This window comes from Oryctolagus cuniculus, chromosome 11 (assembly GCF_964237555.1).
Source record: "Oryctolagus cuniculus chromosome 11, mOryCun1.1, whole genome shotgun sequence".
Taxonomy (NCBI): domain Eukaryota; kingdom Metazoa; phylum Chordata; class Mammalia; order Lagomorpha; family Leporidae; genus Oryctolagus; species Oryctolagus cuniculus.
The window spans coordinates 53331068-53345917 of NC_091442.1; the positions used below are offsets into that span (position 1 = coordinate 53331068).

Here is a 14850-nt window from a genome sequence, read left to right on the forward strand (position 1 = left end):
GTCACTTCCAGCAGCGAAGGATGTGCCAGGCAGGCAGCCAGCCAGAGCCGGTTTGTCTTTTAATTTGTACCGCTCTGGTCCCTACAGACTTGTTTTAAAGTTTTGCTTTTTCTTTAAAGCAGTTTCTTCAAATGAGGGGGAGACAGTCATAGGACGAATCCAGGATTTCACTCTGGACAAAAAAGACTGAATGAGGAAGAAAGAAACCAACTAGTGCTGGTAATACTGGGCTAGGTTCAGAAAGAAGGAAACAGAGGTGAATAACAGAAACAGAACACTATATGGGAAAAATGTTTTCTTTCTTTTGTTCTTTTAAAGATTTATTTATTTACTTGAAAATGAAGAGTAACAGAGAGAGAGATGGAGAGATAGAGAGCTTCCTTCTGCTGGTTCACTCCCCCGATGGCCACAACAGCCAGTGCTGGCCAGGTCAAGGCCAGCAGCCAGGAGCTTCATCCGGTTCTCCCACATGGGTGCTGGGGCCTAAATATTTGGGTCATCTGCTGCTGCTTTTCCCAGGCCATTAACAGGGAGCTGGATCGGAAGTAGAGCAGTCAGGACACACTATGCCACAAGGCCAGCCCTGCAAAGTATTTTCTAAAAAGGCATTGAGGGTTTATTTCTGCAACAAGAAAACCAATCTCATGTTCATTTTGAAAAAGCTATTTACTCTTTTCCAAATATGTATTTTACAGACAAAGGTGAGTATGGTCCAGACACATTCTATAGAAGAAACCCATTTTTACAGACATCAAGAATAACTCTAATAGAAGAAACCCACATTTATCTAGAAGTGGATAAATTCCATGGGAAAATTTTAGCATCTAAAGTGCAAACACAAAACAACTGTGGTTTTTCTCGCCACATGAAATATTGACAATCTTCCCTTACAGCCTACTCTTAGTTGTTAGTTGGGATGCCAAATAGACAATGTACTGAATGTTAGAACTAGGGTTCAACCAGACAAGGTTGGGGGGGGGGGGGCCCGGGAGGGGAAGAGAAGGGCTGTAGGGTCAAATATCAGAATGAATTTCACCTTAGAAGAACAAACTGGTTTCAACCCCAGTTGAACCCAAGACCGAAAAAAGCAGCCTATTACAGATAAATACGAGTTGCAGTATCACATTTAAAAGGCTGTGCCATTTTGTGCTATTAGGACCTAATCCAAATTAAAGCTAAGCATACTCCCACCTCTAGTTCCATCCTCAACCTATCCCATTTTTAGCAAAGTTCCACACAGTAGCTCAATTCATAATGTGGAATGGGAACTCCCAAGTTCTGAGAAGTCACCCTAAATCCTCTAACCTTTACCAAGCCCTCCCACTTCCCACCATGAGACAAGTCAGTTTCATCAAAAATATAGGAGTTCTGTCATTGTCTCATGAAAATGAGTTCTGAATAACATCAGAGAAAGGGTATTCCATGAGCGACACTTGGCTTTAAGCCCAAGGGATGCCCTCCACCCCAAAGAGAATGGCAATGAATTCCATACCACCCCTTTTAATCCTGCAAAGATCTCCCATCTAAAGATGCCTAACAGCTAGCACAAGGTGCTGATACTGTGTTACTTGAGGAGGAGAGGGAGATATATATAGTTTCAATAAAACCCTCATGCACAATTAAACTTGATTAAAAGCCTGGAGAATGCTAAAAGCAGTAACGAGTGCAGGAGGCTGTGCAGAGTACAGGTGCGCCTGTACTTGCAGGCAGCGCTGGGAGTAGCAGGCGGACGTGACTTCACTTGAGCATCGGAGAAGCAAAAAAGTTGCCTTGTTGTCCTAGGTTGGTGGCAGACTTGCTTTTGCTCCCAAATCTACAAAAAAAGATAATGAACTGGAAAAGCATTCTATAAAATACAGTGAATAAACCAGCTCTATTAGCTAATGAAACGAATCCAGAGTAGGACACCCACACAGCTCTTTTGTAAGGTATGCCCAGTTGCCTGAGATGAGAAGAGGATGAGTACAGGCCTTTAGGCCCTCTCTAAAGGATCAGCCCCGTAATCAACATGCCTGCATCCCACATCGGAGTCCCTGGGTTCAGCTCCCAGCTCTGGCTCCAGCTTCCTGCTAACGTGAACCCCGGGAAGCAGTGGTGACAGCTCAGGGAACCGGTTCCTTACGCCCACATGGAGACCTGAGTTGAGTTCCCAACTCCAGCCCTGGCCACTGTAATACAGGCATATGAAGAGTGAACCACGGGGTGGGAGTCCTGTGTGTGTCCCGTCTCTGTCTCTAACCGATTTCTAAAGAGAAGGGATCCTTACTATTCCACGTCTCCTTTGAGAGCCTAGTTGCTAGCTGAGACCCGATTCAATGTTCCTCTCAAGAAGCACCAATATGGAAAGAAAGAAGCCCAAGGAAGCAGCGTTCGTTATCTCTGGAGAAGGCCTACCTGGGGGTGTTCTTGGAGAGGGTGGAGCGGACTCTCTGGGACAGGGAGCTAGACGAAGGAGTCTTGAGAAGCTGATGCTCAGGAGTGGTCATGGGCCCCAGGAAGCTCACTTAAATCAAAGGGAAGACATATTTGAAAAGAGGGGGTTTATATAAACAAAGCATTCGGTGATGGCCACTTTTGGGCTGACCATCCTCTGAAGCACTTAAGGGCAAAATCCCAGAGATCATCTCTGTCATCATTTTGGAACATGCTAGTACATCTTTTAAACTGTGTGGGCAACCACTAAATAAATATCTGACATTCACTTGATTTAGGCCATTTTCAAACTCCAGACTTCATAAACCTAACATTTGAACATTTGGTTTTTACCTATACTAGAAGGAACAGAAGGCTCACTTGAAACAAAGAACCTGGGGGCCGAGCATTGTGGCATAGTAGGTTAGGCCTCGACATATGATGCCAGCACCCCATACGGGCACTGGTTTGAGACCAGCTCCCTGCTAATGCACCTGGGAAGGCAGCAGAGGACAGCCCAAGCACTTGAGCCCCTGTACCCACGTGGGAAACTCAGAGGAAGCTCTGGGTTCCTGGCTTCAGCCTGGCCTAACCCTAGCTGTTGAGGCCATTTGGGGAGCGAATCAGAGGATGGAAACACTCTAGCGCTCTCTCTCTCTCTGGCTCTGCCTTTCAAATAAAATAAATCTTTAAAAAAATAAAAGAAAGTAACTATGCATGGGGCCAGCACATGGCATAGCAGGTTAGACTACTGCCTGCGATGCTGGCATCCCATATGAAGCTGGTTCGAGTCCTGGTTACTCCGCTTCCAATCCAGGTTCATGTTAATGCACCTGGAAAAGCAGCTGAAGGAGATCCAAGTGTTTGGGCCCTGCACCACCCACATATGGAGCTCCAGGTTCCTGGCTTCAGGATGGTTCAGTATATGCAAGGATGTGGGTAGGTTATATGCAAATAAAACACCACTGTATATCTGCATAAGGGATACGAGCATCCAAGGATTTTGGTATCCATTGTAGTGGCAGGGGAGACCGAAAATCCATCTCCAGTGGATACCAACAGACAACTATGTATAGTGTTATATACACATGCTACACAGGATAATATTTAATTACAAAAAATGTCAATATGAAAACTGTAGTTTACAACCATAAAAATAAGATTACACAGTAACAAAAATTCTCACAATATGCTACATGAAGTAAGAACAAATTATAAACTAAAATATCTGATAGACAATAAGAATACATAAAAGGAGATATGGAAAAGTAAAAATATATATGTATATTAGGGTGGTAGAATTGTACAAGTTTTTCCTTTAATGTTAAAACTTTCAAAGTAAACTTAATATTTTATACAAGAATATAAATTTCAAGCAGCTCTAGCAATGGTAGGAAAAGGGCATATGACCAAACAGAGGGAGTCAGTCTGGGGAAAAACATAACTTGGGCCGCACCTTTAACATCTGGCGTCTGGGGTGTTGAAAAGGCATTGGAGTTTTCAATGACATGCAGGGGGTCGACGTTCTCCTGCTCCACCATCATGAACTGACTCCAATACTCCACGGGCAGTGAAAGCAGGCGCTCTACTACCTAAAAGCCAACACATACGTCAGCCAACTTCCAAAACAGAGCTTACTTCTCACCATTCTCTTATGCTACAAACAAGTTCTGGAGTGAGCAGGAGCCCACAGGTGGGCACCCATGCACACACACTTACCTTGGGCTGACGCTTGATGTCTTGTAACATTGTTACCGGGTCTGGATTGGGCACAGCATGGGCAACTATTGTAGGTCCAAAGACTTTAGCCAGATTGGCAACATCCATTTTAGTGTTTGGACTCTGAGCCACTCTAAGCAAAAGAGTTTAAATTAGAAGACTTTCTCCTCTACTTAAATGCAGACCAAAATATAAATTGTACAAGAAAACAATTCGCCTTTCACACTCCCTAAGACCCAACTCGCATTATCTTCCCCTTGAAAAATTCCCCAACTCCCAGAGCAAGTCTCTGCTGCACTCACCTCTGCAAGTGAATCATGAGGAAAGCTAATGTGTCCCTGTTGGCCTGGGGCAGTTCACCGACAGCCTGGTACATGGCGGCTATGCTGTTGTCTTCATCTGTGATTTCTATAAATGAAAAGAAAGCACCGAGAGGCCTAAACTTCTTTCCCTTGACAGCGGGCTTCCGAGTTATCGACCACAAAGTCCCTTCTATACAGTAAGCTTCTGGAACTTCTGATTAGGTTCATGACTACATCAGACTCTACTTTCATTAGCAAGCAGGATACTGGCCAACAGCTCAATATTACGAGTCAGAACTTTTTAAAAATAGGCCCTTGCTGTTAGGAAAAACAGCTGGCAACCCATGTGTTTGGGAGGTAGATACAGCTGCAGTAACTAACTACAGTTATCAAGGTGTTCCTTCATAAAACATATCTAAGGGTCTACTGTGCACCCAGCACTCTTCTAAGGACCAATGATACAGCAGAAGGAAACACAGCCCCTGCCTTGTAGACTGTTTATTCTATTGGAGGATTTGGTTGACAAAGAAACACAGGGACAGGTGTTTGGCTACCAGCTAAGATGCCATGTGGGATGCCTGCATTCCATATTAAAGTGTTTGAGTCCTGGATCTGCTCAGATTTCAGCTTGCTGATAGTGGACATCCTGGGAGTCCACAGGTGATGGCTTAAATATATGTGTCCTGCCATCCACAAGCTGAGACCCGGATTGTGTACCCAGCTCCCAGCTTTTATCCCAGCTTCCAGATGTAGGCTTTTGGGGAGTGAACCAGTGCCTGGGAGCTCACTCACTCTCTCTCTGCCTTTCAAATACACATTCAAAGAACAAATAGGTATCAAGTAGTAATACGTACAATAAAGAAAACAGAGCAGACTAAAGCTGTAATGCAATGGGAACTGTTACTTTAGACAAGGTGGTCAGGGAAGAGAAGCCTGAAAGAAATGAAGGAGATATCACGAAGACGTCTAGGGTAGCAGTAATGCAGGCTGGGCAACAACAAATGTGACGGCCTCGAGGTGGGCAGTAAGGAACTCAAGATTCCACTGCGGGGGAAGGAAAGAAGAAAAGGGGGTGGGAACAAAATGATAACCAGAAGCCAAATCACATTCGATCTTTTTTAAGACTTAGTTATTTTTATTTAGGATTTATTTGAAAGGGACAGAGAGAGAGAATGAGAGAGAGAGATACAGACAGAGTTCCTCCATCCACTGGTTCACTCCTCAAATGGCCACAATGGACAGGGCTGATCAAGGCTGAAGCCAGGAGCCTGGGGCTCCATCCAGGTCTCCCACATGGGTGGCAGGGGCCCAAGGACTTGGGCCATCCTCCTCTGCTTTCCCAGGCACATTAGCAGGGAGCTGCCTGTGAAGCAGAGCAGCTGGGACTGCACCACAATGCCAGCCCCTCATGTAGGGTCCTTGAGTGAAGCAGCAGACAGATCTCCCTCTGTTATCTCTTCCCCTCTTTGTCTTTCAAAAAAATAAGTAAATCCTGAAATAAAAAGACTTGGGGTATGGGGGGCTGCTCTGTGGTATGATGGGCTAAGCTTCCACCTGAGACACCAAGCATCCCATATGGGCACCAGTTCGAGTTCTGGCTTCTCCTCTGGCTCATTGCTATGGCCTGCAAAAGCAGTGAAAGACCTGGAAGACTCCTGGATCCTGGCTTCGGATTGGCCCAGCTCTGGCCACTGTGGCCATTTGGGGAGTGAACCAGCAGATGAAGACCTTTCTCTCTGTCTCTCCCTCTCTCTGTCTGTAACTCTACCTCTCAAATTAAAGAAGAAAAAAAAAAAAAACCACTTGGGAAGTTTCCAACTATGGGGGGGGGGCATGGACTTTATTCTGATAATGATGGGAAGTCTCTGGAGGATTTAATTGTAAAAAGGGCCATTCTAGCTCCTTATGAAGATCATCCTGGAGAGGGAATGGCAGAAGTAGAACAATCAGTTAGCTGCTCAATTACATGAGCCTCCCAGGGTGTCGCGTTAGCAGGAAGCTGCAATCTGAGCAGGGCAAGGCCTCCAACTGAGGCACTTGATTAGGGGCGGGGGCATCTTCACCACTGGGCAAGTGCCCACCCCTGCAGATGAGACTTGACAAGGGATTGGGTGTGGAATGAGAAGAAAAGGAATCAAAGATGGATTTAACATCAAAAGGACAAACCTGAAACTTGACCCAAAAAACCAGAGCGAGAGAAAACCTATTACTATCCTATATGGTGTAGAAAGACAGCAATCAGGCATGGGGGACATACACATGCAGCTATTCATCCACCAAACCTGTGGGTGCCTACCCTTTGCAGGCACTGTATTGGGTAGTGGATAAAGCAGTAAAGAAAAAAAAAATGGAAATTTATTCTGCCTTGCTGGAATTCACATTCAAATATTAAGATCTGCCCATACCTGCGGCTTCCATGAAAGCTTTGTTTAGCCGAAAAGTCAGAAGAGGTTCTTTGAGGTTTCGAAGGAAGTCTTTCAGAAGGCTGCAGACAGCATGAATGTCATCCACTTTGCTGAGCAGGGGGACAGTCTTCACCCGGAGAAATTTCTCCTTCAGCTCCTTCACGGTCCTGTCACAGCCCGAGACCCGATACAGTCCTGTCTAGTATAAAGACGACACTTTTACTTAAGAACCACGTAATTGCTTGACACAAATAGCAATTTCATTCCGTCGTCAGGACGATTCTTACCTCAGTCAGCCCTCTCTGCTCGATCTCATTTACACAGTGGACAATGATGGAAGGGATCATCGGAGAGGTCTGGGACACAAAATCAGCCAGCATTCCCTGTGAAAGGAGCTTCAAGTTACCACTGAAAAACCACGTGTGAAGAACTACCTCCACTAACCCTCAGGATGGGACAACATGTCTACTTTTAAATTCCTACTGCCAGGGCAGGCACTGTAGCATAGTGGGTAAAGCTGCCACCTATGGTGCAGCATCCCACATGGGCACCAGTTCCAGTCCCAGCTGCTCCACTTCCTATCCAGCTCTCTGCTAATGGCCTGGGAAAGCACTGGAAGACGGCCGAAGTCCTTGGGTCCCTGCACCCACATGGGAGACCTGGAGGAAGTTCCTGGCTCCGGATTGGCACAGCTCTGGCCGTTGTGGCCAACTGAGAAGTGAACCAGAGGATGGAAGACCTCTCTCTCTGCCTCTCCTTCTCTCTCTGTGTAACTCTGACTTTTAAATAAATAAATAAATCTTAAAAAAAAAAAAAAAAAGAAATTGCTATTGCCAAAGCATATATCAAACACAGATCCTCAGTTTCTTTTCCTACCTCCAAACTAGGACCAATTCATGGTCCTAAAAACCCCTTGCAAACAGGTAATAAGACTATCAGCCATAACCATTACCTCTTTCTCTTCAACAATAATGAGCAATAATGAGATTACAGGTATGGCTTATAATATAATATAATATAATATAATATAATATAATATAATATAATATAATTATAGGTATGGCTTTTAAAATAAATACTGTAAAAAGGAAAAACTCCTGGGGCTGGCGTTGTGGCACAGTGAGTTAAGCCACTGCACACAATGCCAGCAGTCATATGGCCGCCAGTTTGAGTCTCGGCTGCTCAAATTCCAATCCAGCTCCCTGCTAACGTGCCTGGGAAAGCAACAGAAGACAGCCAAGTTTTTGGACCCCTGCAACCATGTGGGAGACCCAGATGGAGTTCCAGGCTCTTGGCTTCTACCTGGCCAAGCCCTGGCTATTGGGGCCATTTGGGGACCGAACCACGGGATGGAAGATATATTGTGCTCTCTCTTTCTCCCCTTCTCTCTGTAACTCTGCCTTTCAAATCAATCAATATTTATTTATTTATTTTATTTATTTTTTTGACAGGCAGAGTTTAGACAGTGAGAGAGAGACAGAGAGAAAGATCTTCCTTCCGTTGGTTCACCCCGCAAATGGCTGCCACGGCCAGCGCTGCACCGATCCGAAACCAGGAGCCAGGTACTTCCTCCTAGTCTCCCATGCGGGTGCAGGGACCCAAGTACTTGGGCCATCCTCCTCTGCCTTGCCGGGCCACAACAGAGAGCTGGAATGGAAGAGGAGCAACCAGGACAGAATCCGGTGCCCCAACTGGGACTAGAACCTGGGGTGCCAGAGCTGCAGGCAGAGGATTAGCCTAGTGAGCCGTGGCGCCGGCCAAATCAATTAATCTTAAAAAAACAAAAACAAAAACAAAAAACCTTCTTTGTAATTTAACTTTTTGCAGTATAAAAAATGATTTAACACACCTCATAGATGACCATGATACCAACCTACCTGCAGAGGAGAGTTTCACGGCCCTCTAACAGAGTTCTATATTACAGAGAATTTGTGCAACAGCAGATGTGCAAATAAGAACTCTTAAGATTAGGGGGAAATAACCTTTAATTTATGACAGAGTGGATAGCAGCACAGTTACTTTGCATTGATCCTTGCTAATGGTGCTTACATAATAAATTTAACTGATTTAACTGATTTTTAGAAATGAGAAACCTCGTCTCAATAACCTAGTATGGAATATATAACATGACAGATATTCACAGACGAAATTACATAATGGAGGCCGGTGCTGTGGCATAGTGGATAAAGCCACTGCCTGCAGTGCCGGCATCAAATATGGGTGCCGGTTCGGGTCCCAGCTGCTCCACTTCTGATGCAGCTCTCTGCTATGGCCTGGGAAAGCAGTGGAAGATGGACCGAGTCCTTGGGCCCCTGCACCTGCATGGGAGACCTGAAAGAAGCTCCTGGCTTCAGATCGGCACATCTCCAGCCACTGCGGCCAATTGGGGAGTGAATCAGCAAATGGAAGACCTCCCTCTTTCTGCATCTCCTCTCTCTGTGTAACTCTGACTTTCAAATAAATAAATAAATAAATCTTATTGAAAAAAAAAAAAAAGAAATTACATGATGGCTGTAAACTGCCTCAAAATAACTCAATAGGCAGGATCAGCAAGGAGAGGTGAGGATACTGATAAGTTAAGAACTGACATGAGGGGGCTGGCATTCCATATGGGCACCAGATAAGTCCCGGCTGCTCCACTTCTTTTTGTTTTTTTTTGAAAGATTTATTTATTTCTTTGAAAGTCAGAGTTACACAGAGAGAGCAGAGGCAGAGAGAGAGAGAGAATTCTTCCATCCGCTGGTTCACTCCCCAGTAGGCCACAATGGCCAGAGCTGTGCTGATCTGAAGCCAGGAGCCAGGAGCTTCTTCAGGGTCCCATATGTGGGTGCAGGGGCCCAAGGACTTGGGCCATCTTCTACTGCTTTCCCAGGCCAGAGCAGAGAGCTGGATCAGAAGTGGAGCAGCCGGGACTTGAATCGGTGCCCATATGGGATGCTAGCACTGCAGGCGGTGACTTTACCCGCTACACCACTGCACTGGCCACTTCTGATCCAGTTCTCTATTATGGCCTGGGAAAGCAGTAGAAGATGGCCCAAGTGCTTGGGCCCCTGCACCCACATGGGAGACCCGGACTAAGCTCCTGGATTTGGATCAGCCCAACTCCAGCTGCTGCAGCCATTTAGGGAGTGAACCAGCAGATGGAAGATCTTTCTGTCTCTCCTTCTCTAACTCTACCTCTCAAATAAATAAATCTTAACAACAACAAAAAAAGACATGAGTAACAACAGTTAACTAACAGGAAGTTAAGTAACAGGAAGCAGGAGTTAGTTACACTAATTCCTCTACATAACTGAATTTTTCCATAGTGTATCATGGCGAGGGGATTTTGGCTTAAAACGATTATTAATGGCCAGCGCCGCAGCTCAATAGGCTAATCCTCCACCTGCGGCGCCGGCACTCCGGGTTCCAGTCCTGGTCAGGGCGCCGGATTCTGTCCCGGTTGCCCCTCTTCCAGGCCAGCTCTCTGCTGTGACCTGGGAAGGCAGTGGAGGATGGCCCAAGTGCTTGGGCCCTGCACCCCATGGGAGACCAGGAGAAACACCTGGCTCCTGCCATCGGATCAGCACGGTGCGCCAGCCGCAGCTGCCAGCCATGGCGGCCACTGGAGGGTGAACCAACGGCAAAAGGAAGACCTTTCTCTCTGTCTCTCTCTCTCTATCTACTCTGCCTGTCCAAAAAAAAAAAAAAATTAAATAAGCAGACAAATCCACAAGTCATACCTCTCCTATCTTGACAGGTGTGCCCATCAGAGTGGGAATGCAGGGAAGAGGACAGCGCTCCCGGCATTCTGGATGTGAAACCACACGACAATCTCGACACTTCAGAGAGAGTTTGCCAAATTTGATTCGCTTCCCACATGGAACACAGGATTCAGGCTTAATAACCTGAGGATAAAACATGAGAGACGGAACAGAGCGGCATAAGCGAGAAAATATCATCATCAACCAACATTCACTGAGCATTTGGTATGTGCCAAACAACTTCCCAAACCTTTTATACATATTATGTAATTCTCACACAATCCTCTAAGGTAGGTTTTAGTTTCTTCATTTTAAGATAAAGAAATAAAATCAAAAAGAGCTTGAGTAACTTGCCTAAGGTCATACAGCTAGATGTCAACAGCCTGGAACTATGGAAAGAACGTGCTGAGGAGGGGTCAGAAAAGCCGCGCATTAAACTCACCTCCTACTAACACACAGCACAAACATGTCAATTAACTCCCCGAGACCTAGTTTGCTTGCTTGGGATTTTAATGGGATCACATGGTACGAAGTTAAAATGTTCTGAAAGTCTAAAGCACTGTATTCAAATGTAACATGTAAACATGTATCACTAAAAAGTACAAACAACTGTTCTGCAAAGCTGCTTTAATTTCATATTATTCACAAAATACCCTCCCTGTCACCAGTAGCTTTCCCTCAAGAGTCAGTCTGGACAGAGAAAGGAAGTTTCTATTGAAACTTCTTCCTGGTAAGTTATTTTCACAATTAAAAGAACTGAATGTTGGGCTGGCACTGTGGAGTAGTAGGTTGAGCCTCCACCTGAGATGCTGGCAACCTATATGGGTGCAGGTTTGAGTCCTGGCTGCTCCAATTCCATCCAGCTCCCTGCTGATGCACCTGGGAAAGCAGCAGAAGATGGCCCAGGTGCTAGGGCCCCTGCCACCCACATGGGAGACCAGAAGCAGCTCTGGACTCCTGGCTTCCTCCTGGCCTAGGATTGGCCATGGTGGCCGTTTGGGGAATGAACCAGTGGATGGAAGATTCTCTCTCTCTCTTCAACTCTTTCTGTAACTCTGTCTTTCAAGTAAAATAAAAATTTAAAAACAGAAAATGCTATTTTTAAGAAAAAATTGAATATGCCCCAAAGGAAAAGGAATGATCAGAGATTTACCGTCTTAGAGACAAAGTCATGCAGACGCATCCCTCCGTTGTTCTGGGGCGTGCCTGAATTGTCCGTCTCCGTTCTTGGCTCCAGTTGCCTGCTGCTCAGGGTAGAATCGCTGTTCCATGGTTGTAAAGTACCTAGAAAACAAGTAAGTTTAAGCTTTGTGCATTTTTTATTTTAAAAATTTATTTATTTATTCATTTGAAAGGCACAGTTACAGGGGCCAGCATTGTGGCATAGCAGGTTAAGCAGTCTCCTGCAAAGCCAGCAGTCTATATGGGTGCTGGTTCATATCCCAGCTGCTCCATTTCTGATTCAGCTCCCTATTAATGGCCTGTGAAAAGCAGCAGAGGATGGCCCAAGTGTTTGGGCCTCCACCACCCACCTGGGAGACCCAGAAGCTCCTGGCTTCAGCCTGGCCCAGCACTGGCCATTGTGGCCACCTAAGTGGATGGAGGACCTCTAACTCTGACTTTCAAAATAAATAAATCTTAAAAAGAAAGAACAAAAAAAAAAAAAAAAAGAAGAAGAAGAAGAAGAAGAAGAGAGCTACTTAGACAGAGACAGAGATCTTCCATCTGTTGGTTCACTCTTCAGATGGTTACAACAGTTGTGGCTGCTGGGCCAAGCCAAAGCCAGGAGCTAGGAGTGCCATCCGGGTCTCCTACACAGGAGGCAGGGGCCCAAGTACTTGGGTCACCTTCTGCTGCCTTCCCAGTACATTAGCAAGGAGCCAGATCAAAAGCAGAGCAGTCAGTGTCAAACAAATAAAGCTTAAAAAAAAAAAAAAAAAGTAAAGGGGTCCCAGCATTGTGTCGCAGCCGGTTAAGTCACCACCTGTGATACCTGCATCCCATATGGGTGCTGGTTTGAGTGCCAGCTGCTCTGCTTCTGATCCAGCTCCCTCCTAATCCACCTGGGAAAGCAGCAGAGGATGGCTCAAATACTTGGACCCCTGCACCCAAAAGGGAGACCTGAATGAAGCTCCCGACTTCTGGCTTCAGTATGGTCCAGCCCTGGCCATTGCAACCATTTGTGGAGTGAACCAGGGGATGGAAGATCTCTCTTTCTGTGTCTCCCTCTCTCTCTGTAACTCTGCCTTTTAAATAACTGAATTGATATTTAAAAGTAGAGGAAACAGAAAGTACAGCAGCCAAGGACTCCATGGCACTCATACGGGGTGCAGGCATCACAGGCAGAGGCTTAGCCTGCTCCACCACAATGATGACTCTAAGCCTTACTTCTTGAGAATTTTATCCGGGCCAGCGCTGTGGCATGGCAAGTTGGGCCGCTGGCACCAGTGTTCCATATGGCACCAGTTCGAGTCCCATCTGCTCCACTTCCAATCCAGCTCCCTGCTGATGAGCCTCGGAAAGCAGAAGTTGAACCAGATCCTTGGGCCCCTGTATCCGTGTGCGAGACCTGGATGGGGCTCCTGGCTCCTGCCTGGCTCAGCCCTGGCCTCTGCAGCCATTTGGGAAGTGAACCAGTAGATGGGAGATTTCTCTATATATTTTTCCTTCTCCATCTTTGTGACTCTGACTTTCAAATAATTAAATTTAAAAAAGCAAAAAGAATTTGGTTATTCTGAATATTAGCTCCAATTTTAACATAATTGACAGATAATAACCTGCGACTCGAGTCTGGCATTGTGGCATAGCAGGTAAATCTGCTGTCTGCAATGCCAGCATCCTACACAGGTGCCAGTTCAAGTCCCGGCTGCTCCACTTCTAATCCAGCTCCCTGCTAATGAGTCTGGGAAATCAGCAGTGCACGGCCCAAGTGCTTGGACCCCTATATCCATGTGGGAGACCTGGAAGAAGCTCCTGGCTTCAGTCTGATCCCATACCAGCTTTTGTGGCCATCTGGGGAGTAAACCAGCACATGGAAGATCTCTCTCTCTCTCTGTTAATTGTGCCTTTCAAATAAATACATCTTTAAACGAGAGAGAGAGATCAATGGCTATGCAAAAATTACCAAAAAATGTTTCAAGGAAAACTAAATTTCATTCTAGTAGCCAGGCTGGCAATCAAAGGCTAAGCATGACACAAACCAATCTCAGGTTCTAAGCAGGTACAGTAAGAAACTACCCAAAACACCCAGTCTCTGACTCAGGAGGGTTCTTGGAAACTATGTTCCCAAATTTTACCCAGTTTACACAATTTAGTCACAGAGACAACATACCTATTTTCCTTCGGCTCCTGGTCCAGTATGGCACAGTCTCAATAGTAGACACGGCTTCAATGGGCCCGCCATCATTGGGAACAGTCACTGTAGTTTTCGCAACAATGGACTCATTTCCCTGCAAGAAAAGTAGTTAGAAGGGAAGGATGAACAGAAACAGTCTAACTTTCCTTTCATTACAGGGTAGTTCGGAGTGGGTGAGTCTTGGCCAAGACTTGAGACCATAGTCCAAAACATGCTTAAGCTGAAATGTCCTATTTTATAATGTAAATATAGGTCACAGGAGGATATACACAAGCAACTCAGAATCAAACATAAAGCTGATAGTTGATTACTTAATAGGACTATTTCCACTCACATGAATGCTAAGGTTCCTGTTATATATGAAAACTCCCATCAAAGATCTCAAACTAACACTATAATGTTGACTTAAAGGAGTTTTTAATGCTTGAGACAACTAATTGCTGTTGTATTCAAAACCACAGTTCCAGGCCAGCGTTGTGGCGTAGTGGGTTAAGCCACCGTGTGTGACATCGGCATCCCATATGGGCACCGGTTCAAGACCCAGATGCTACACTTCCAATCCAGCTCCCTGCTGATGTGCCTGGAAAAGCAGCGGAGGATGGCCCAAGTCCTTGGGCCCCTGCACCTACGTGGGTGACCTGAAAGAAGCTCCTGGCTTCAGCCTGGCCCCACCCTGGCTGTTGGGACCATTTGGGGAGTGAACCAATGGACGCAAGATCTCTCTCTGTATATCTCTCTCTCTCTCTAACCCCTTCCTTCCATCCATCCTTCCTTCCTTCCTTCTTTCTTTCTTTCGACAGGCAGAGTGGACAGTGAGAGAGAGACAGAGAGAAAGGTCTTCCTTTGCCATTGGTTCACCCTCCAATGGCCACCATGGCTGGTGCGCTGCAGCCGGCACACCGCACTGATCCGAA

General features: G+C 45.8%; 1 protein-coding gene across 4 annotated transcripts in view; it reads right to left on the minus strand.

The window, feature by feature from the left end:
• Nucleotides 1-647: 647 nt before the first annotated feature.
• The window catches only part of RACGAP1 (Rac GTPase activating protein 1), a 38344-nt gene continuing 24141 nt past the window's right edge, over nt 648-14850 (minus strand). For all 4 annotated transcript variants that reach the window (XM_008256433.4, XM_008256434.4, XM_002711137.5 and 1 more), the window contains 10 exons: nt 13913-14030; nt 11735-11865; nt 10561-10725; nt 7126-7221; nt 6839-7037; nt 4434-4539; nt 4132-4264; nt 3869-4004; nt 2395-2503; nt 648-1813 (listed from right to left, as the gene is read on the minus strand). In XM_008256433.4, the coding sequence (XP_008254655.1) occupies nt 1738-1813; nt 2395-2503; nt 3869-4004; nt 4132-4264; nt 4434-4539; nt 6839-7037; nt 7126-7221; nt 10561-10725; nt 11735-11865; nt 13913-14030 (1269 nt within the window). In that variant the 3' untranslated portion in view covers nt 648-1737. The remainder of the gene's footprint in view (nt 1814-2394; nt 2504-3868; nt 4005-4131; nt 4265-4433; nt 4540-6838; nt 7038-7125; nt 7222-10560; nt 10726-11734; nt 11866-13912; nt 14031-14850) is intronic.